The sequence below is a fragment of the Strix aluco genome, chromosome 15, assembly GCF_031877795.1.
Source record: "Strix aluco isolate bStrAlu1 chromosome 15, bStrAlu1.hap1, whole genome shotgun sequence".
In the NCBI taxonomy this organism is placed as follows: domain Eukaryota; kingdom Metazoa; phylum Chordata; class Aves; order Strigiformes; family Strigidae; genus Strix; species Strix aluco.
Window position 1 is genome coordinate 4,834,867 of NC_133945.1, and position 14,995 is coordinate 4,849,861.

General features: G+C 48.0%; 1 protein-coding gene across 2 annotated transcripts in view; it reads right to left on the minus strand.

Annotated features, from left to right (window-relative positions):
* The window catches only part of RAB11FIP3 (RAB11 family interacting protein 3), an 80,837-nt gene that overhangs the window by 43,482 nt on the left and 22,360 nt on the right, over positions 1 to 14,995 (minus strand). For both annotated transcript variants that reach the window (XM_074841300.1, XM_074841299.1), the window contains exon 2: positions 14,711 to 14,804. In XM_074841300.1, the coding sequence (XP_074697401.1) occupies positions 14,711 to 14,804 (94 nt within the window). The remainder of the gene's footprint in view (positions 1 to 14,710; positions 14,805 to 14,995) is intronic.

The following is a 14,995-nucleotide window of genomic DNA, read 5'->3' on the forward strand; positions in this document are numbered from 1 at the left end:
GCTTCTCCTGTGGTTTCAGCTCTATCCATCACTCCCACAGCTAGTCCTCTTACAGCAGTGCACAGCCAAAAATCTCAAAGCTACAAATCAGGCTCCAAGAGAGGCTCCAGGGAGCCTTACTGCCCAACAATCTCCCTGCAAAAGAGGCTATAAGCTATATGCTAAGTCTTTTTCCCAAATTAATTGCACTGATTTATTTGACTGGAATATGTGGGCAGGGTACCAGGCATCTGGGTAAAGCTTTAATTGAACTGTTGTGGCAACACTTGTACCAGGGTAATGTAAGAATTTACAGAAGTAATTGTAACCACTAAGACCAGACACGTGTACTATATCATCCAGTGAAGCTAAAGTGAATTTGGAAAAAAAGAAAAGATGATGTAAAAAGATGAGGCACCTGCAGCATCCTTGGGACACCTTTCCCTGTCCCTGCCTTGAACCTTCCTGCTGCCCAGCGCGTGCTCATTCAAACCCCACTCAGATCACCACCTTCCAAGCTCATCGCATCGACCACACCACTCACTTGGGAGACAGAGATTTTCCATTGTACAAATTTTGCCACAAGTCCAGGTCTGGCCAGGCAGCCAAAGCACTTTCTTTTCTCCCCCGCATTTCTCCAGTGCTGCCCTGTTTCTTGCTGGCTTATGCCTCTGCACTAAATCCTGCATCTCCCCCTATTCTTAAAACGCCCTCATTCCTCCCAGCATTTCAAAAAAAAATCACTGTCCATCCACTGCTATGTAAAGCTTCTGACGAGGACCATCTCTGTCCAAACACATCTGCATGCTCTCCCACTGATGGAAGTGTTCACTCTCATCTCTTACGCCAACTGCAAGCCAAGGGCAACCTCTGTCCAGTATCCATCAAGCCTCTAGAGCCACTGGCCAACTCCACGGATGCAATGCCAACAGCAGACACACTGCCAGCTGCACGGAGATTTCTCCTGGACATATGGCATACATGCAGCTAGGGAACAAGCAGGACAGGTCCTGGGCTCTTCGTGGGGGGGAATGTGTGCCGAGCTCTTGCAGCAGCCAGAGATGCACCCTTTGCTGTCTTGTTGTGCTGACAGGAGAATTGCTGTGCTTCAAAAGGGCTTGGATGTGCAATCATAACCTGGGCTTTTCAAGAAAGGCAACAGAGCACAGAGCTATAGAAACAGAAGTCCTGGGGTACAGAAGACTCCTGAAATAGATTCTAAGGACTGCTTTCAGAAGACAGGATTTCAGTGAAAAGGCACCTTGAGTGAAGAGCTGTGGGTACAGTAGTGACACACAGGTCAGAAACAGAGCCAGTTTTATCAGCTTCATATAGGAATGACCTAGAAAAACAGAGCCTTTCAGAAGTATTTAAGTCATCTGCCAACGCACACTGTACATACTGCTGCAAGCCACAGAGCCACAAACTCAAAGTGATTCGAACAGTATGGATTATGTGCAGCTAACAGACCTGAATTATTCAACAGAGGAATAAGGCTAGGAACCTGAATGAATGGCACAAAACAAGAACAGGCCCCCCAAAAAAAGGCAAGACAAAGTTATGGTTAGCTTAAGAGAACAACTGATATCAACCGACCTTCCTTACTAGGCACACTGCTTGAAAACAAGGTGGCAAAAGACACACAGCCAAGTATTAAAAAGTTACAGGCGTTTAGGAGGATCTTGCATCCAGAGTCAGGACACAGAGGGGAAGCTACTGTCCAGTACTTCCAGAGGCAACTCAGGGTCTTGCACCTTCACCAAAGCTCAAGCACCTATGTGTTGTTAGCCCCTGCAGGATAGAGCTAGCACCAGTCCAACCACCCACCCTTTTGCTCTCCGTAAGCGATCCAGGAGTACATTTATAATCTGATGCTCACACACAAAGTGGTAGCACTGATCAGAGCTGGAAAGAGCAGCTTTGTGCTATCTGCTTCTCCTGTAGCTCAACATGCTGACTCCTCCAGAGATAAGACAACAGGCTAGGAGCACTTACTGAAGACTGTCATTTTACAAGCAAAAATTATACAACAGAATAACTGAGTGGCAAGCTCAGGCTCCCAGGGAGGCAGTGTCAGAATTAAGGTTGCTTACACAACCCTCATCCGAGCCCCTCTTGGCTAATGCGCTTTTGCAGTCCTTTGTTTCCTGAATATCACTACTCACGGACTGGTACTTATCACATATTCCTTTTGATCCTCTTCATACAGTGCAGGCCCTCAAGCTTTGTTTAGACATATCATCTAAAGACATAATAAAAAGAATTAACTTTATGGTATCCAAGCACTTTGGAAGCTTAAATCTAGCTGCCTTCACTTCATCTCAGAGACCAGGTGAGCACTGCTGCCTCCAGTGCAGCGATGGACCACGGACAGGACGCCACCAACTAACATTTGGTATTGAGTTTAACACATGGGTCCTTGTTTTTAATTCTCAGCAACTTGAGCTGTCTCTTCAGTGTGTGCTACTCATCAAGACCAGCTCAAATTCCTCCAGACTTGTGCCAGCCTGGAACAAAGGCTCACGGCTGGAGGTGTGGAAAATGAGGAGCAGGCCTGTGGCCACCAGCAAGTGGTTCAGAGCCCCTTTGTGACATACCAGCAGAAAAGGCAGAGAGACTGAGCCTCCAAAATGGCACAAGCTGTCCCGGTGAGGAGACCTCCTGACGTCTTCCATCTCCTTCACTCTAGCTTCTGCTTTCAACAACTCTATATTTCAGGAAACAAAGCTGGATTTTGCAGCCAACAGCTTTATTCCCTGTTCTGTGAAGAGACTGAGGGAGGACCTCTTGAAAGAGTGTATTCAACTATGCAAACAACAGAACATCTTAACTTCGCTTCCCAGAGCACAGTCAGTGTAGACACAACCTTTGGGACATCCAGTCTCTTGTCAAGTATTTGAGTACGTCGAAGTAGAAACTCTTCTAGATGTTCCACATCCAGTCTGATTGGGGCAGGAGCACACAGAAGACAAGCGGCACCTCCTAGATAAGATGGTCCCGCAAGCAAAGTAAAATTGAAGAGAACCCTGACTCAGGACCCCAGATGCAGCAGAGCTTTTGACATAGCAGGTAACAGGCAGAACCAAAGCAGTTTCTCAGCCCACTCCTTCGAGGCCGCTCGCATCAGCTGGGGCACTGGCTGGCTGGCACCATCCCGCCACGAAGCTTTTCAGCCTTCCACATCAGCTCCAGCTCAAAGCTCCCACATGGAGAAATCAAGGTAACTGAAAACCAGTTCAATCCTCCCTAGCTCATAGCTTCTAATCCTGTGCCTGAGAAATGCCTGCATATACTTCAAGCATAGCTAAATATCATTATCAATGCAATGCCTGTGTGAATCCAGGCACAGCTTGCCTGCAGAACCACCCAGGGCCTGGATGTGAGCATTAAAAGAAGCCCTTTCAACACCTACAGCACTTGCAAATCATAACATGCAGACATTAGATTTGTCATTCAGCATTTGCAGGTCTTACTTGCCATTTCTGTCCCCCCCATTAGCCATACCACAAGCTGAGGACAACTAAGGCAACACTGATGCTAAATGCCTTTTCAAAGCAGTCACCGAGCCCTGGTAAGTGATTTGGATCAGAACCACCCACCTGCCTTTGGGCAAGTGATGTACAAGTGAACTGCAAGGCTGGCCAACTGTACAGACACCACCTACTCCAGCCAAGGCTCTGACTTCAAAAGTTAAGCTGAAAAACCATTAGTAAAAGCTAAATATGTATTTATAAAGTGGGCAGGTCTGAGATCGGAGGCTAGATCCTGACCAGAACTGAGCCTGAGTTTGAGGGGAAAGAAAATACATAAGAGGAGACATTAAAGTACACGTGCAGGGAGAATTCTTCCCAACGTGGGATTTCACAGTTCAGAGCCATCTCTTAGAAGTGATAGTTGTGTTGCTCAAAAAATGTCCTGTCTGTTAGAGTGAGTGTCAAGCAGCCAGTCTGCCCTCCTGCTGCTGGCCATAATAGAGCAGTTTGGAGTCCCTGTCCTCCAAAGTCCCTTGAAAGCTATGCAGATTAACAGGAAAATGCTCCTTCAGGCTCACATGATTGAATACCCTTCCCTGTTTCTCCCCCTAACTCTCAACATTGCCAAAAATTCCCTTCTAAAATGAGCCAAACTGTGTCCCACGCATCACTGAAGGAGACAGGAGCTGTACTTTTTAAAAGCGCTTTTGCTCCAACTGGCTTCTGTAAAAGAAACATTGCCCAAAGAAAAACAAAGTCCCAAGAGGGGACTATAGGACCCTATGGGACCCAGGAGGGTCCTATAAGATTGGGTTTTAATCCTCTTTTCAGCATAAGATTCCCCAAAGCAAGGAGGACGGTGTCAGACACCGCACAGGGTGACAGCCCTTCCTTCCTGCCACTGAGACAGCGCAAATAAATGGCTTGATGCAGCACTCCAAAACCACAAACTACGTAATGCAGGCACCAGCAGGGATCGTCAGCGCTTCATTTAAAAGCTGATTTAATTACTAGGGATATAAACTTATTAAAATGCATTCAGACAGTTTTCGAAGGTTTTGGTAACATTTCATTGGCTGGAAAAGAATCTACTACCATTATCTGTGCCTGACCACTCTCTTGCAGATGGAAGGAGGACAGCTGAGGAACATGACTATCAGAAGCGTTAGACCTTTTTAATCTGGAGTATGAGATCCCTGAGAAGGGAACCAAGGGGTTGAGAGGTTATAAACACAACACTGCCCAGTTCCTACCCCCTCAACAGGAGTGTTTTTATTAGAAATTGCACATTATCTCTGCTGACCCCTCTAACTATTGACTGCATTAATAAAACTACATGCAAAACAAAACAGGCTTCAACAACAAGCAAGTGGAGAAGCAATGGGGGAACGTGAGTTGCTGACTGCTCTGCTCTGGAAGTCACAAGAGCAGCACAGGAGCAAAGCGTTGAGCTGCGACAGGCAACAGTGGTCCTTCACTGCCATCCTGCCAACCCCTAACTGGGGAATTCTGCACTGGTCACCTCGTTAGCAGGAGTCTTTATTATCTGAAGAAGAAATAAGCTGCTCAATGGCTAGACAGATTTATAGGAGCAGTCAGGCTGTATGCACTTGGAAAAGATGATCGAGGAGAAAGACATCCGAGGGACACACACACACCAGCCCAGGACACATGGCTTGGTACAGGCAGAACAGGATGGAGATGAAGTGCGCCGTGTTAGCCAGAACACCAGGGAAAGGTTTCTTTCACTGTGGGGGATGCCCACTAGAGCCAGCCCGCCTGCAGCTCACCCATCACAGCCCAACCCAGCGGCTCTGCAATTAGGACCAATTTCCCAACAAAGCCACATCACACACAGCCTCTCCTGTCTAAAAGCGAGACCAGGAAACGCTCAAAAGAAACAAGCTTTTGCCACATCAGTCTGTCAAGGCGTCACAAGGGTACACTCAGCACACCGTCACGACCCTCCAGGCTGTGACAGAGCCGAGCAGGGCTCTCAGTGGAGCAGAAGTCACAGGTGAGTAATTATCCCTTCATTAATAACACCAGATTGACTGGATTCCTAATGAGAAATGGCCTGACAGCTCTGACTTGCCTGCTGGTGCAGAGGCAGAATGATGGGCTACTTACTTCCCTTTACCTGAGCTTGGGAAGCCAACCCTACCTCATGTCTGGCCAGACATTTCTGGTGAGGATGAAGGAGACACTCACCAGCTTCCTGGGGAATCCCTCACTCTGGAGCTAACATCCAAACCTGAGAAATCAAGACAGGCAGGACCGAAACCACCACCATCCATCTGGAGCCACCAGCCCAGCCTCCTCCCACGCACTCCCCAAACCACAGGCTAGCCCAGTCTCCCAAACATATTAGCAGCAACAGATGTGGAACAAAACAGCATACTCCCAACAAAGAAAATAAAACACATGATGGAGAAGTACTAAGACAGCAGATGGATGATGAGAAATGTCTATTTTCTAACTGAAATTGCCTTTGTTTTCATTTTAGTCATCATCTACATAGAAGAGCGTGCTAAGAATCACTCTAAGGCTCTAATAAAACACTGCTCTATTTTTACACTGACCATCTCCCCAAGAAAACAGGTAGGCCCTGCAGTGGTTTTTCTTCTTCTTTGCCAGATAAATTAGTTTTCTTTTGAGCAAACTTAGGCCTTACATTTGCAATTTGAACTCACTCCAGCTTGCCTTTATCAGGCTTGGATTATGGTCTGAGAGTCTAAGCAGCCACCACAGGCTTCCTGTTCTTTACTTCATCAGGACACATGAAAGTCCCTTCACTCTGTAATTTGCTGTGATTTGCAAGAGATCTGGCTACACAGTAATGTTTTCCTCTCACAAAGAATTGTGTACAAATGGTGATGCTTTGGCCGCAGTAAGAGAAGGGCAGCTTTGCAGGGCTATGAACTAGATTTCCCTCAGACTCCGTGTGTATTTTGGACCTGCAGCCTGTTACACTCCAAGACGGTGACCAGACATAGCAAGATTTCTCTGGCATATGCTTCAAAATATTCACAAAGAAATCTCGAAGTGGGAGAGATGCTCGTGCCAATCTCCCATTCCCAGGGACCCCGAGGGCTGCTGAGCCTTAGTGGCAGTTTTACAGCAGCACGTTTGAGTAATTCCCCGCGGTTTTCATCCCAGAGCTGCGAGGAGGCCTATGGACACAGTTTCTCCGACGCTTCTGCACTTCTCCCAAAAGTAGGTCAATGCAGTATGTCATCTGCCACGCTGGTTTTGGGAAGACACGCTCCCTGCTCAGGCATGGTACACATCGAGCAGGCCAACCTCGTCCCTGGTGTAACCCTTCACCCAGCTGCCAAGTTACAAATATTAGTAAAACCAATTGTTTACATAAATTAAAAGTGAAAACAAAAAAACCCATGGTGACCCAGAAGTGCTCCCCCCTCACCAGCATCCGAGTCCTTTCCCTAGCATATTACAGCAGAAATAAATAGTGACTTAAAAGAGCCTGAAGGCGATGAAGGCTGAGCGGTTCTGCTCACCGCTGCTCCAGAGCTCTGCAGCAGGACAGGTTTCACAACCGAGGAGCATCTCCTCACTCCCCGCCATCCCAGCCACCAAAGCAGTTACCCACTCATCCCAATCTCCCTGCTCACGCTAATGCGGGGAAAGTTTGTAGTCAGTTAACCTTACTGAATCCTGACAGCTGCATGGCTAGAGATAAATAGTTTCACAGTGGTGTTTTTGTTCCTGGTTTTGCTTTTAAGTAGCAAATATCCTTCCTCCCAGTTGAGCCAGTTTGGCGTTATCCCTTTCCAGCATGAAAGTATTCCAAACCAGAGATAAGTGTGTGCATCAGGAGTGCCATACACTGACCTCCCATCTCCCCGCTGCTCTCATGGAGGTAGCAAAGCTGCTTCCTGCCCCACACCAGCTGGAGGAGCATCCTCGCCCTCCAGCCATGCAGCTTGTAGTTCTCTCCGCAGCAGCAATGCAGGAGACATGGCGTGAGTGCAAACAGCTATCAAAAACAAGCGTGAAGAACCAAGCTACCTTTGCAAAGGTGGGTGTCCAAGGGGTACAGCTGTCCCCTTGTTTCAAGAGGTGTGATAACAAAGGATTTAACAATGGGCATCTGAGGAGGGAGCCCCTTTGAGGCTGGGCTAGCAGCTGCCCACACCGTGCAGCATTGTGGGGCTGCTGGGAGCAGAAGATCAACTTTCCTCCTCCAAAGATGTAGCGTGATGTAGGCTGGAGGAAGAGAGCAAACACCCCAGTGACACCTGTCCTGAGGGGAGGACACAGGAGAAAGCCTCAACTAGGAACAGCCTTTAGGGATGAAAGTTGGGCTGGACTCACACCTGCTCAGTTCTGCATTTGTTTCCACCTTCATGCGGAGGACCTCCATCCACCCTCGCTCCCCTCATGCCCTGAGCACCAGCCTTTTGCAGGAGAGTGACTCTGTGCCCCCAGACACACCTGACCCTCTCCTGTTAGAGATGCCTCTGCAGGGGAGGGATGGAGAGAGACCTCAGGCCATTTTGACCCCAGGATACCACCAAAGCAGCTTGCCTCCATCACAGATTAGCACATACACTCCTAATTCCCCATCCCCTGCGAGCAGGGGAAGTTACACAGACTCAACAGACAACCCTCACACATTTTCATGGGCAGGCCTAGTGGTTTCCAAGACAAGTGTTTAAGTACCACTATTTAAAGACAAAAACCAAGTTCAGTACTTCCAAGAAAGACTTGGCTGCTTCTGTCCCTAGCAGAAGGGGTCACAGACGACGAGCATGTGGACTGCAAACTTAACAAGCACAGTAACTACAAGCATCCCTCTGCACTATAGAGGAGAATTCTGATCTGCAAAGAACAGCACTACAAAGAATAGCGGGGGGGGTTGTTTTTTGGTTTGTTGGGGTTTTTGGCCGTTTTGGGTTTTTTGGGGGGTTTTTTTGTTTTTGTTTTTTTCTTTCAAGTATACATATACGTTTTAAAATGACATTTAAGTCTTCACTCCTTTCAGGGACAGAACTGACACTCATCTTCATAAACTCCTTATCCCAACAAGCAGTACATAGTACATACATATGCACCAAAGCAGAGCAAGATGCAATGCAAAAAAATGCAGACGACATAATGAGAGCAATTTTGATTTTATTCTTGCTCATGAATCAATCTTGATTTCCCATTCATGGCAGCCCCTATTCCCTGAATGACAGCTGTACACAAAGAGGCATCTGTCCTACCTTCAGCCATCAAATGTGCTGTCTCCCTAATCGGTGATGGTTTAGCCAGGGTTAGGAACAGGCAAGATCAGCGGGGAAAGTCTTCACTGCAGCAATGCTGCATGAATAAGGAGATCAGCAGATCTGATGAGAACGTAGGAAGTGCTCATACCAGTGCCAGATACTCACCGAGTTTAGTTAAACGTGCACACAAGCTCTCCTTCCATCTGCTAAGCTTCAGTGAAGACTTTCCTTTTAAAAAGCAAACGCCTTGAATATTAAATTGGGCCTGGGTACCCCCACTGAGAAAGTGTGCTTAGATGTCAGCAGTAGCCTGATGCAAATACGACCGTATTTCCAGCATCAGTCTGGAAGAGAGACCACTGAAGATGCACACAAACACAGCCTCAGAAATAATTACTGGATTGGGAGTGTGTAAGGGAATGTAAGATTTGGCTTCTGGAATCATCCCCATGCAATGAAAGCTTTCATTTTGCGTAGCAAAAGCCATCTGCAATGCAGATCCTACAGACGGGGGAAAAAAAAAAAAAACAAAACCCTACACACAAACCAAACAGTGGTTTATGTTACCAGATATCCAACATGCTCTGCACCTTCAAATGCTCTGCAGAGCCAGAGCAGATCCCTGTCACCAGGGCAGCAGCCAGCCTGGCTCTCCACAAATTAATTCAGAGCCACTGCGTGCTATCTAGCAGACTCATACAAGGACTAAGTGGTTCATGGGCACCCAGAGCTGTGAGCTCAGAGATGTCATCTAAGCACTATCAGATCCAGAGGCGTCTCTGAGACGCCGGATCAGCAAGCGAGAGCGGGGAACGCTGCTGCTCCCCTTGCAGCAAGGCTGCAGAGAGCAACCTGCACGTGGGGTGAGCGATGCAGGGATAATTACTCAGCTCTGGTTTTGAGAACTGCTGTGCAGTTCCCTCGCTTGGCTGTAAGCTTTTAAGCCGTAATGCTCCTACCTTTCACCCAGGGGGAGGGCTGGAGAGGTGCTTTTCTTTCAGGAAATACTTAAATTGGTATTCAGGTACCAGGAGCACACCAATCATTTAGGGACATGAAATGCCAGCTGCACAAACCGCAGCCTCTTCTCCGAGGATACACCCATTGAAATCCTCCCAGGGCTGCTCTCGGGAACCGAGTGATGCAGCCCCACAAAGACTCCAACCGACTCAAGTTCACGCTGCTGCCAGTTCCAATTACCAACGGCACGGTGTTTTTACACAGGCTCTTTGCAGCAGCCTGCCCATGTGCTGCCAAAGCCAGCCAGCTAGCCCAGCCCAAGCGCTGACCGCCCGCCAGCCCTTTATTTGCTATTCAACACCCTGCCCTGCACCCGCCCCAGCCCTGCCTCGCTCCGCAGCTCCGCGCTTTTCCCTTCAGCCTGTCATTTGGAAACCTACCAAATGCCTCTGGTAAGCTGAACACACTCCTGCTAAATGCCTCTTACTCAACCCCACAGGGGTATCTCCGCTGAGCTGCGGCTTGTTGGTTTGGCACAGTGGCCGACTCCTGAACCAGCTACCCCCCCCCCAAGCTGGCACTGCCAGGGGTCTCCCCCAGCCTTGCCCCCAGCTCGCTCCTGCCAGCAGCCTGCTGTCCCTGCAAACAGGAACTCGGTTATAGCTTCCAGGTTTGGGTGTTGGCTCTGGAGCTGAATTTTCCGTCTTCCCAAATCCAAAGAACTTTTAGCTGAAGCACTTGAAAAAGAGATTTGACTATTTCCATCCTCAGGCCCTCCCTTGAGCTCATGAACACATCTATTTCTCAGTGGATGCACTGTCTGCTCTTGATGCACAGGGGCCCCTTTGTTCAGGGATCAGAAGCCAAGGCAGAAGGGATGGACGAGGCTGCAAGCTCCAGGAATGCACCTTCCCCTGCCCGACAGAGCAGATATTTGAACCGACACCAACAGCAATGCCCCTACGTGCAGGGGGGTACCTGCACAGAGCCCATTCCCAGCAGGCTGTTCTTTGGAAAACATATGTTACAGATGTTTCAGCCCAGAGCATGTGCGTGGATTACATGACTTGTTCATTATTGCTTTTGAGTTCGAGTAAGAGTACTCATCTGCTACAAAGAGAAGACAGTAAATATGTCCTACTGGATGCTGAGAGGCCTCTGTAGAAAAAAAACAGGTGTCTGAAACTTAAAAGGTTTTTAAATATCCTGACAAAGAAAGGAATCTGCTTGTGAGCACATCCCTTGTTGTTTGTCTGCATCCAGCTGTGGCTGATACTACCTGTGGCTGATACTACCTGTACTTGGTGTTTGCCAGCTCTCTCCCCCTCCAGCAGCAGCTCCTGCATCCAACACACAGCAGACTGGAGTTGCCCTTTGGTCCAGGCACCTTGGCTTCAAATTACAGACACCATCTCACTACCACCGGTCCCACTGTCAGCGCCTTGCCAGACAAATAAGCAGAGACCTTACTCCTGGTCTAAGTGGCTTGCAAACAATCCCTCATAACTGTTTCTCACCAAGAAGATCCCCCACGAGCTGTAGCTTCTGAGCATGATGAATGCAGCAGTCACACTGGCTCCCTCCCTGTTTCTCTTCCCCTGCAGACTAGAAAGATGTCCTGTTGGATCTCGCTGAATGTAGCCAGGTACTCTGGCTGTAGATTCTGCAGGCATTACACACTTCATCGGCTTCTTTAAGCATGCTTTATAACATACTCTCCTTCTGCAAATAAATATCATTACTGCCTCCACTACATTATCAGCTTCTCAAGTTTTATAATACAAGGCTGTAAAACTCCACTTTTCAGAGTTATTTATCATCCCTGACTCACTGCCAGTGTTTGTTCCACAGTTTCACCCCGTTTTGCTATTTACATATTACAGGACTAGCCCGTCATCCAGGCACCATTCACACAAACTTTAAAGGCAGGCAGACTGCTCACTTCGTGCAGCACGGGGACGACAAGGGATGTCCCAGCAGCCACATGAGCAGGAAGGGCTGGGACACAGCAGGTTGTGAGGAGCTGAACCTGTCCCAGCAGCATCTCTGAGCCTGCCTGGCCATGGCTGGGCAGTCCCCCGCGGTCCCCGTGACAGCCTGCTCCTGACAAACGGCTCAGAGCTGGGCCTGAGAACTGAGCCCAACCGCCTGAGAGCCACGGGCTCACCACCTCCCGCAGAGGGGAGAGCCCAGGGGCCCTCCAGACTCCACCACCCAAAGCACTCTAATGGCAATCATATACACGCAGCAGGCATAGATACATACATATACAAGAAACACATTTTCTTATTAAGTCTTCTCTTTGGGAAGGGCAGAAGGCAGACACAGCTGGATAAAGACTCTCATTAAAGTCTCCAACCCAGCTTCTGTAGCATGTAAGTCACTTTGCTCTTTCCCTGCCATGGTCAACATCACCTGGCCAGACAAAGATTACAGCAGCAAAGAGATCAAAATTGTTTCATGGCAGTGGAGAGGTGCCACGATGGCTTCCAGTGCTGTCTGAGTGGTTAAATGGTGCTCTGCTCCACACTGCAGGCAGAGGGAAGTTCAAGGAGTCCTAGATCAGCATGTTCCTCAGCCAGTGGGAACATACCTCAAACAGCTGGCACAGGAATAGGACTGAGGAGTTTAGTATCCTCCCTGGACTGAAGGGCCAACTGAACACGAAAGCAGTTGTAAGGAAAGGAGCTGACTATGCAAGTTTTGCTAGTTTTGTAACTGCACCTTCAGTTTGCCAAGCTAGACCATAAGAGCTCAAGTCACAGCTATTCTCCTGCAGAGAGTCTCCAAGAGAGGGGGGAGACAGAATGAAAAGTAGAGCATATTCACTACAAAAAGGCCACTGAATGACTCGAGCGTGTCCAGAGAAGGGCAACGGAGCTGGTGCAGGGTCTGGAGCACAGGTCTGATGGGGAGCGGCTGAGGGAACTGGGGGGGTTTAGTCTGGAGAAGAGGAGGCTGAGGGGAGACCTCATGGCCCTCTACAACTGCCTGAAAGGAGGGTGCAGAGAGGGGGGATGAGTCTCTTGAGCCAAGGAACCAGCGGCAGGACAAGAGGGAATGGCCTCAAGCTGCGCCAGGGCAGGGTCAGACTGGCTCTTAGGAAGGATTTCTTTGCAGAAGGGGTTGTTGGGCGTTGGAATGGGCTGCCCAGGGCAGGGGGGGAGTCCCCATCCCTGGAGGGGTTGAAGAGTCGGGTTGACCCAGCGCTGAGGGATCTGGTGGAGTTGGGAACAGTCAGTGTGAGGTTCATGGTTGGACTGGAGGAGCTTCAAGGTCCTTTCCAACCGAGATGATTCTGTGATATTCAGAAATAAACCCTTACCTACATTAAGGCAGACACTGCAAGGTACAAGCTTACATCAGCTCTCCCTTCAGTGACTGACCAAAGAACTACATAGCGCCAGGAAATGTCACAGAACTATCTCTGGCTAAAAACAGGCCCAGCTAATTAACAAAACCATTAAAAGGGACACCCAGCAGCAAGCATAACCTCTTCTTTCTTCACAAAAGGATGACCAATATTGACTGTCTCAACAGCAGCAGCAAATCCTCAAGATCACTTCAACGTGAGCTGGTGAGACTCAAAGAAGTTCTCTCTGTACCCTGAGTTTCTTTTATAAGTGCTTGATGCCATGCAATGTTAGAGAGCTCTGCCTTTCTCAACCACTGTAATAAATACATATCAATCTCTTTCAAGTTTAATAAATAGAGATCCTAAAAGCTTCGTCTGGATCTGCTTTCTCCATGCAATTAATATAACACAATACCAGAGCAATGAATTATTGAAGAGAAATACAAGCCAGAGCTTTCACAAACACACTCTACTCCAATAGCAATTTATTACAAATTAATAGCATGCTGCATTTCTTCCTGCATTATGGGAACTAGAAATCAGCTGCACTGTCAAGCTACACCAGCCACGAAAACTTCAGAGCTGCCATAAAACACTACAATCCTGAGCACAGATAAGTTGAGAGTGGGAGGGGGGAGCAGGAGGAGGGACAGACAACCGACAGAAAAACAGAAGTTATTTCTACTTTGACAGTTTTCTACTCATGAAACAACATGGTTTGCATAGGAATAATCAGTCTTTTCACATCTTTGCTCGTATCAGCACTCAAAAGCATGCTCAGTGTGCAGGGCTGACAACATGGTACATGTTCATTGCTGCCTGAAAGCAACACTGAAGTTTAAGACAAGCACTGCTGTGAACAGAACTGATTCATGTGCAAGTATGATAATTCATATTTGCACATTTAAAGTTACATCTGCTCAGCAGGAGGTGTCTGATTTTTCACACCCTGCCCTTAAGGACACGCTTGCCCCAAAATGACCCTCTAACACTCGTATTAGAGATGAATCCCAAATTGAAAAAAAAAAAAAACCATCTTTTCTTCAGCAAAGAAGTTCAAATTCTAACCAGCCAGAAAGATACTTCACATTTCACCAAGCTATCGCTCTGGCAGTATTCACAACAAGCCCATCAAGAACAACATGGGGATCACTGCAGGTCTGTTTTGGGGGCCTGTTTAAAAATTACCTACCAGTCAGTGAGCTCAAAGCTCTTGTTTAAGGTGCTTCTTGTTAGAAATCATCTGAGCACGCTGATCCTCCAAACAGTTGAAGGCAAATGCATTAGTGCCCAGCATTCAGATGGTACACTCTGCAGCAGGCAGACATCTCCAGCAGCGTGTCAGCCAAGAGTCGCTCCTCTGCCAGAGCAGCAAACCCCCACAAACCATAGGTGAGAGCAGACACCCAACCAGGAGGGATTTTCCCTCGATGGCTTTTCTGTTTCCAATGTACATTTAGGAAGGAACTTTCCCGATAAACAGGAAAACATGCAACCACCACCACCACAACTGCTGTACCACCTTTTTCAACTCTGTTATTAAATGCACCCAACCTCTCCCCCCTTCCTCTCCACCCAACACAGAGTAGTGACTTTTCAGAAAACCAAACCCGGTTTGTTTCACCAAGCGACTTCTCAGCTCAGTTTACCCCTGTGACATTAAATCTGGTATCTTCGTGTCCTCACTCGCAGCACAGCAGCAAGCTCACCTCCATTTTTGATAGCTCTGATCCCCCGATGGAAATCTTCGAAGCTGATGACTCCAAGTCCGCTCGGATCCAGGTACTTTGTTAGGTCCTTTACCTGCAACCACAAAAGCAGTGTTACTCATAGAGCCCTTTGGGAAAATAGCATCTTCCATCAGAGAAACACCTTCTAACAATTTTTTCCTCCTTACAAGAAAAAGATTTGAGCTAATGACGGTGAATTTCTTGAACTGACACCAAACTGTGGCCATTCTCCCTGAAGGGAACATAAGTAATCAGTATAAAGGG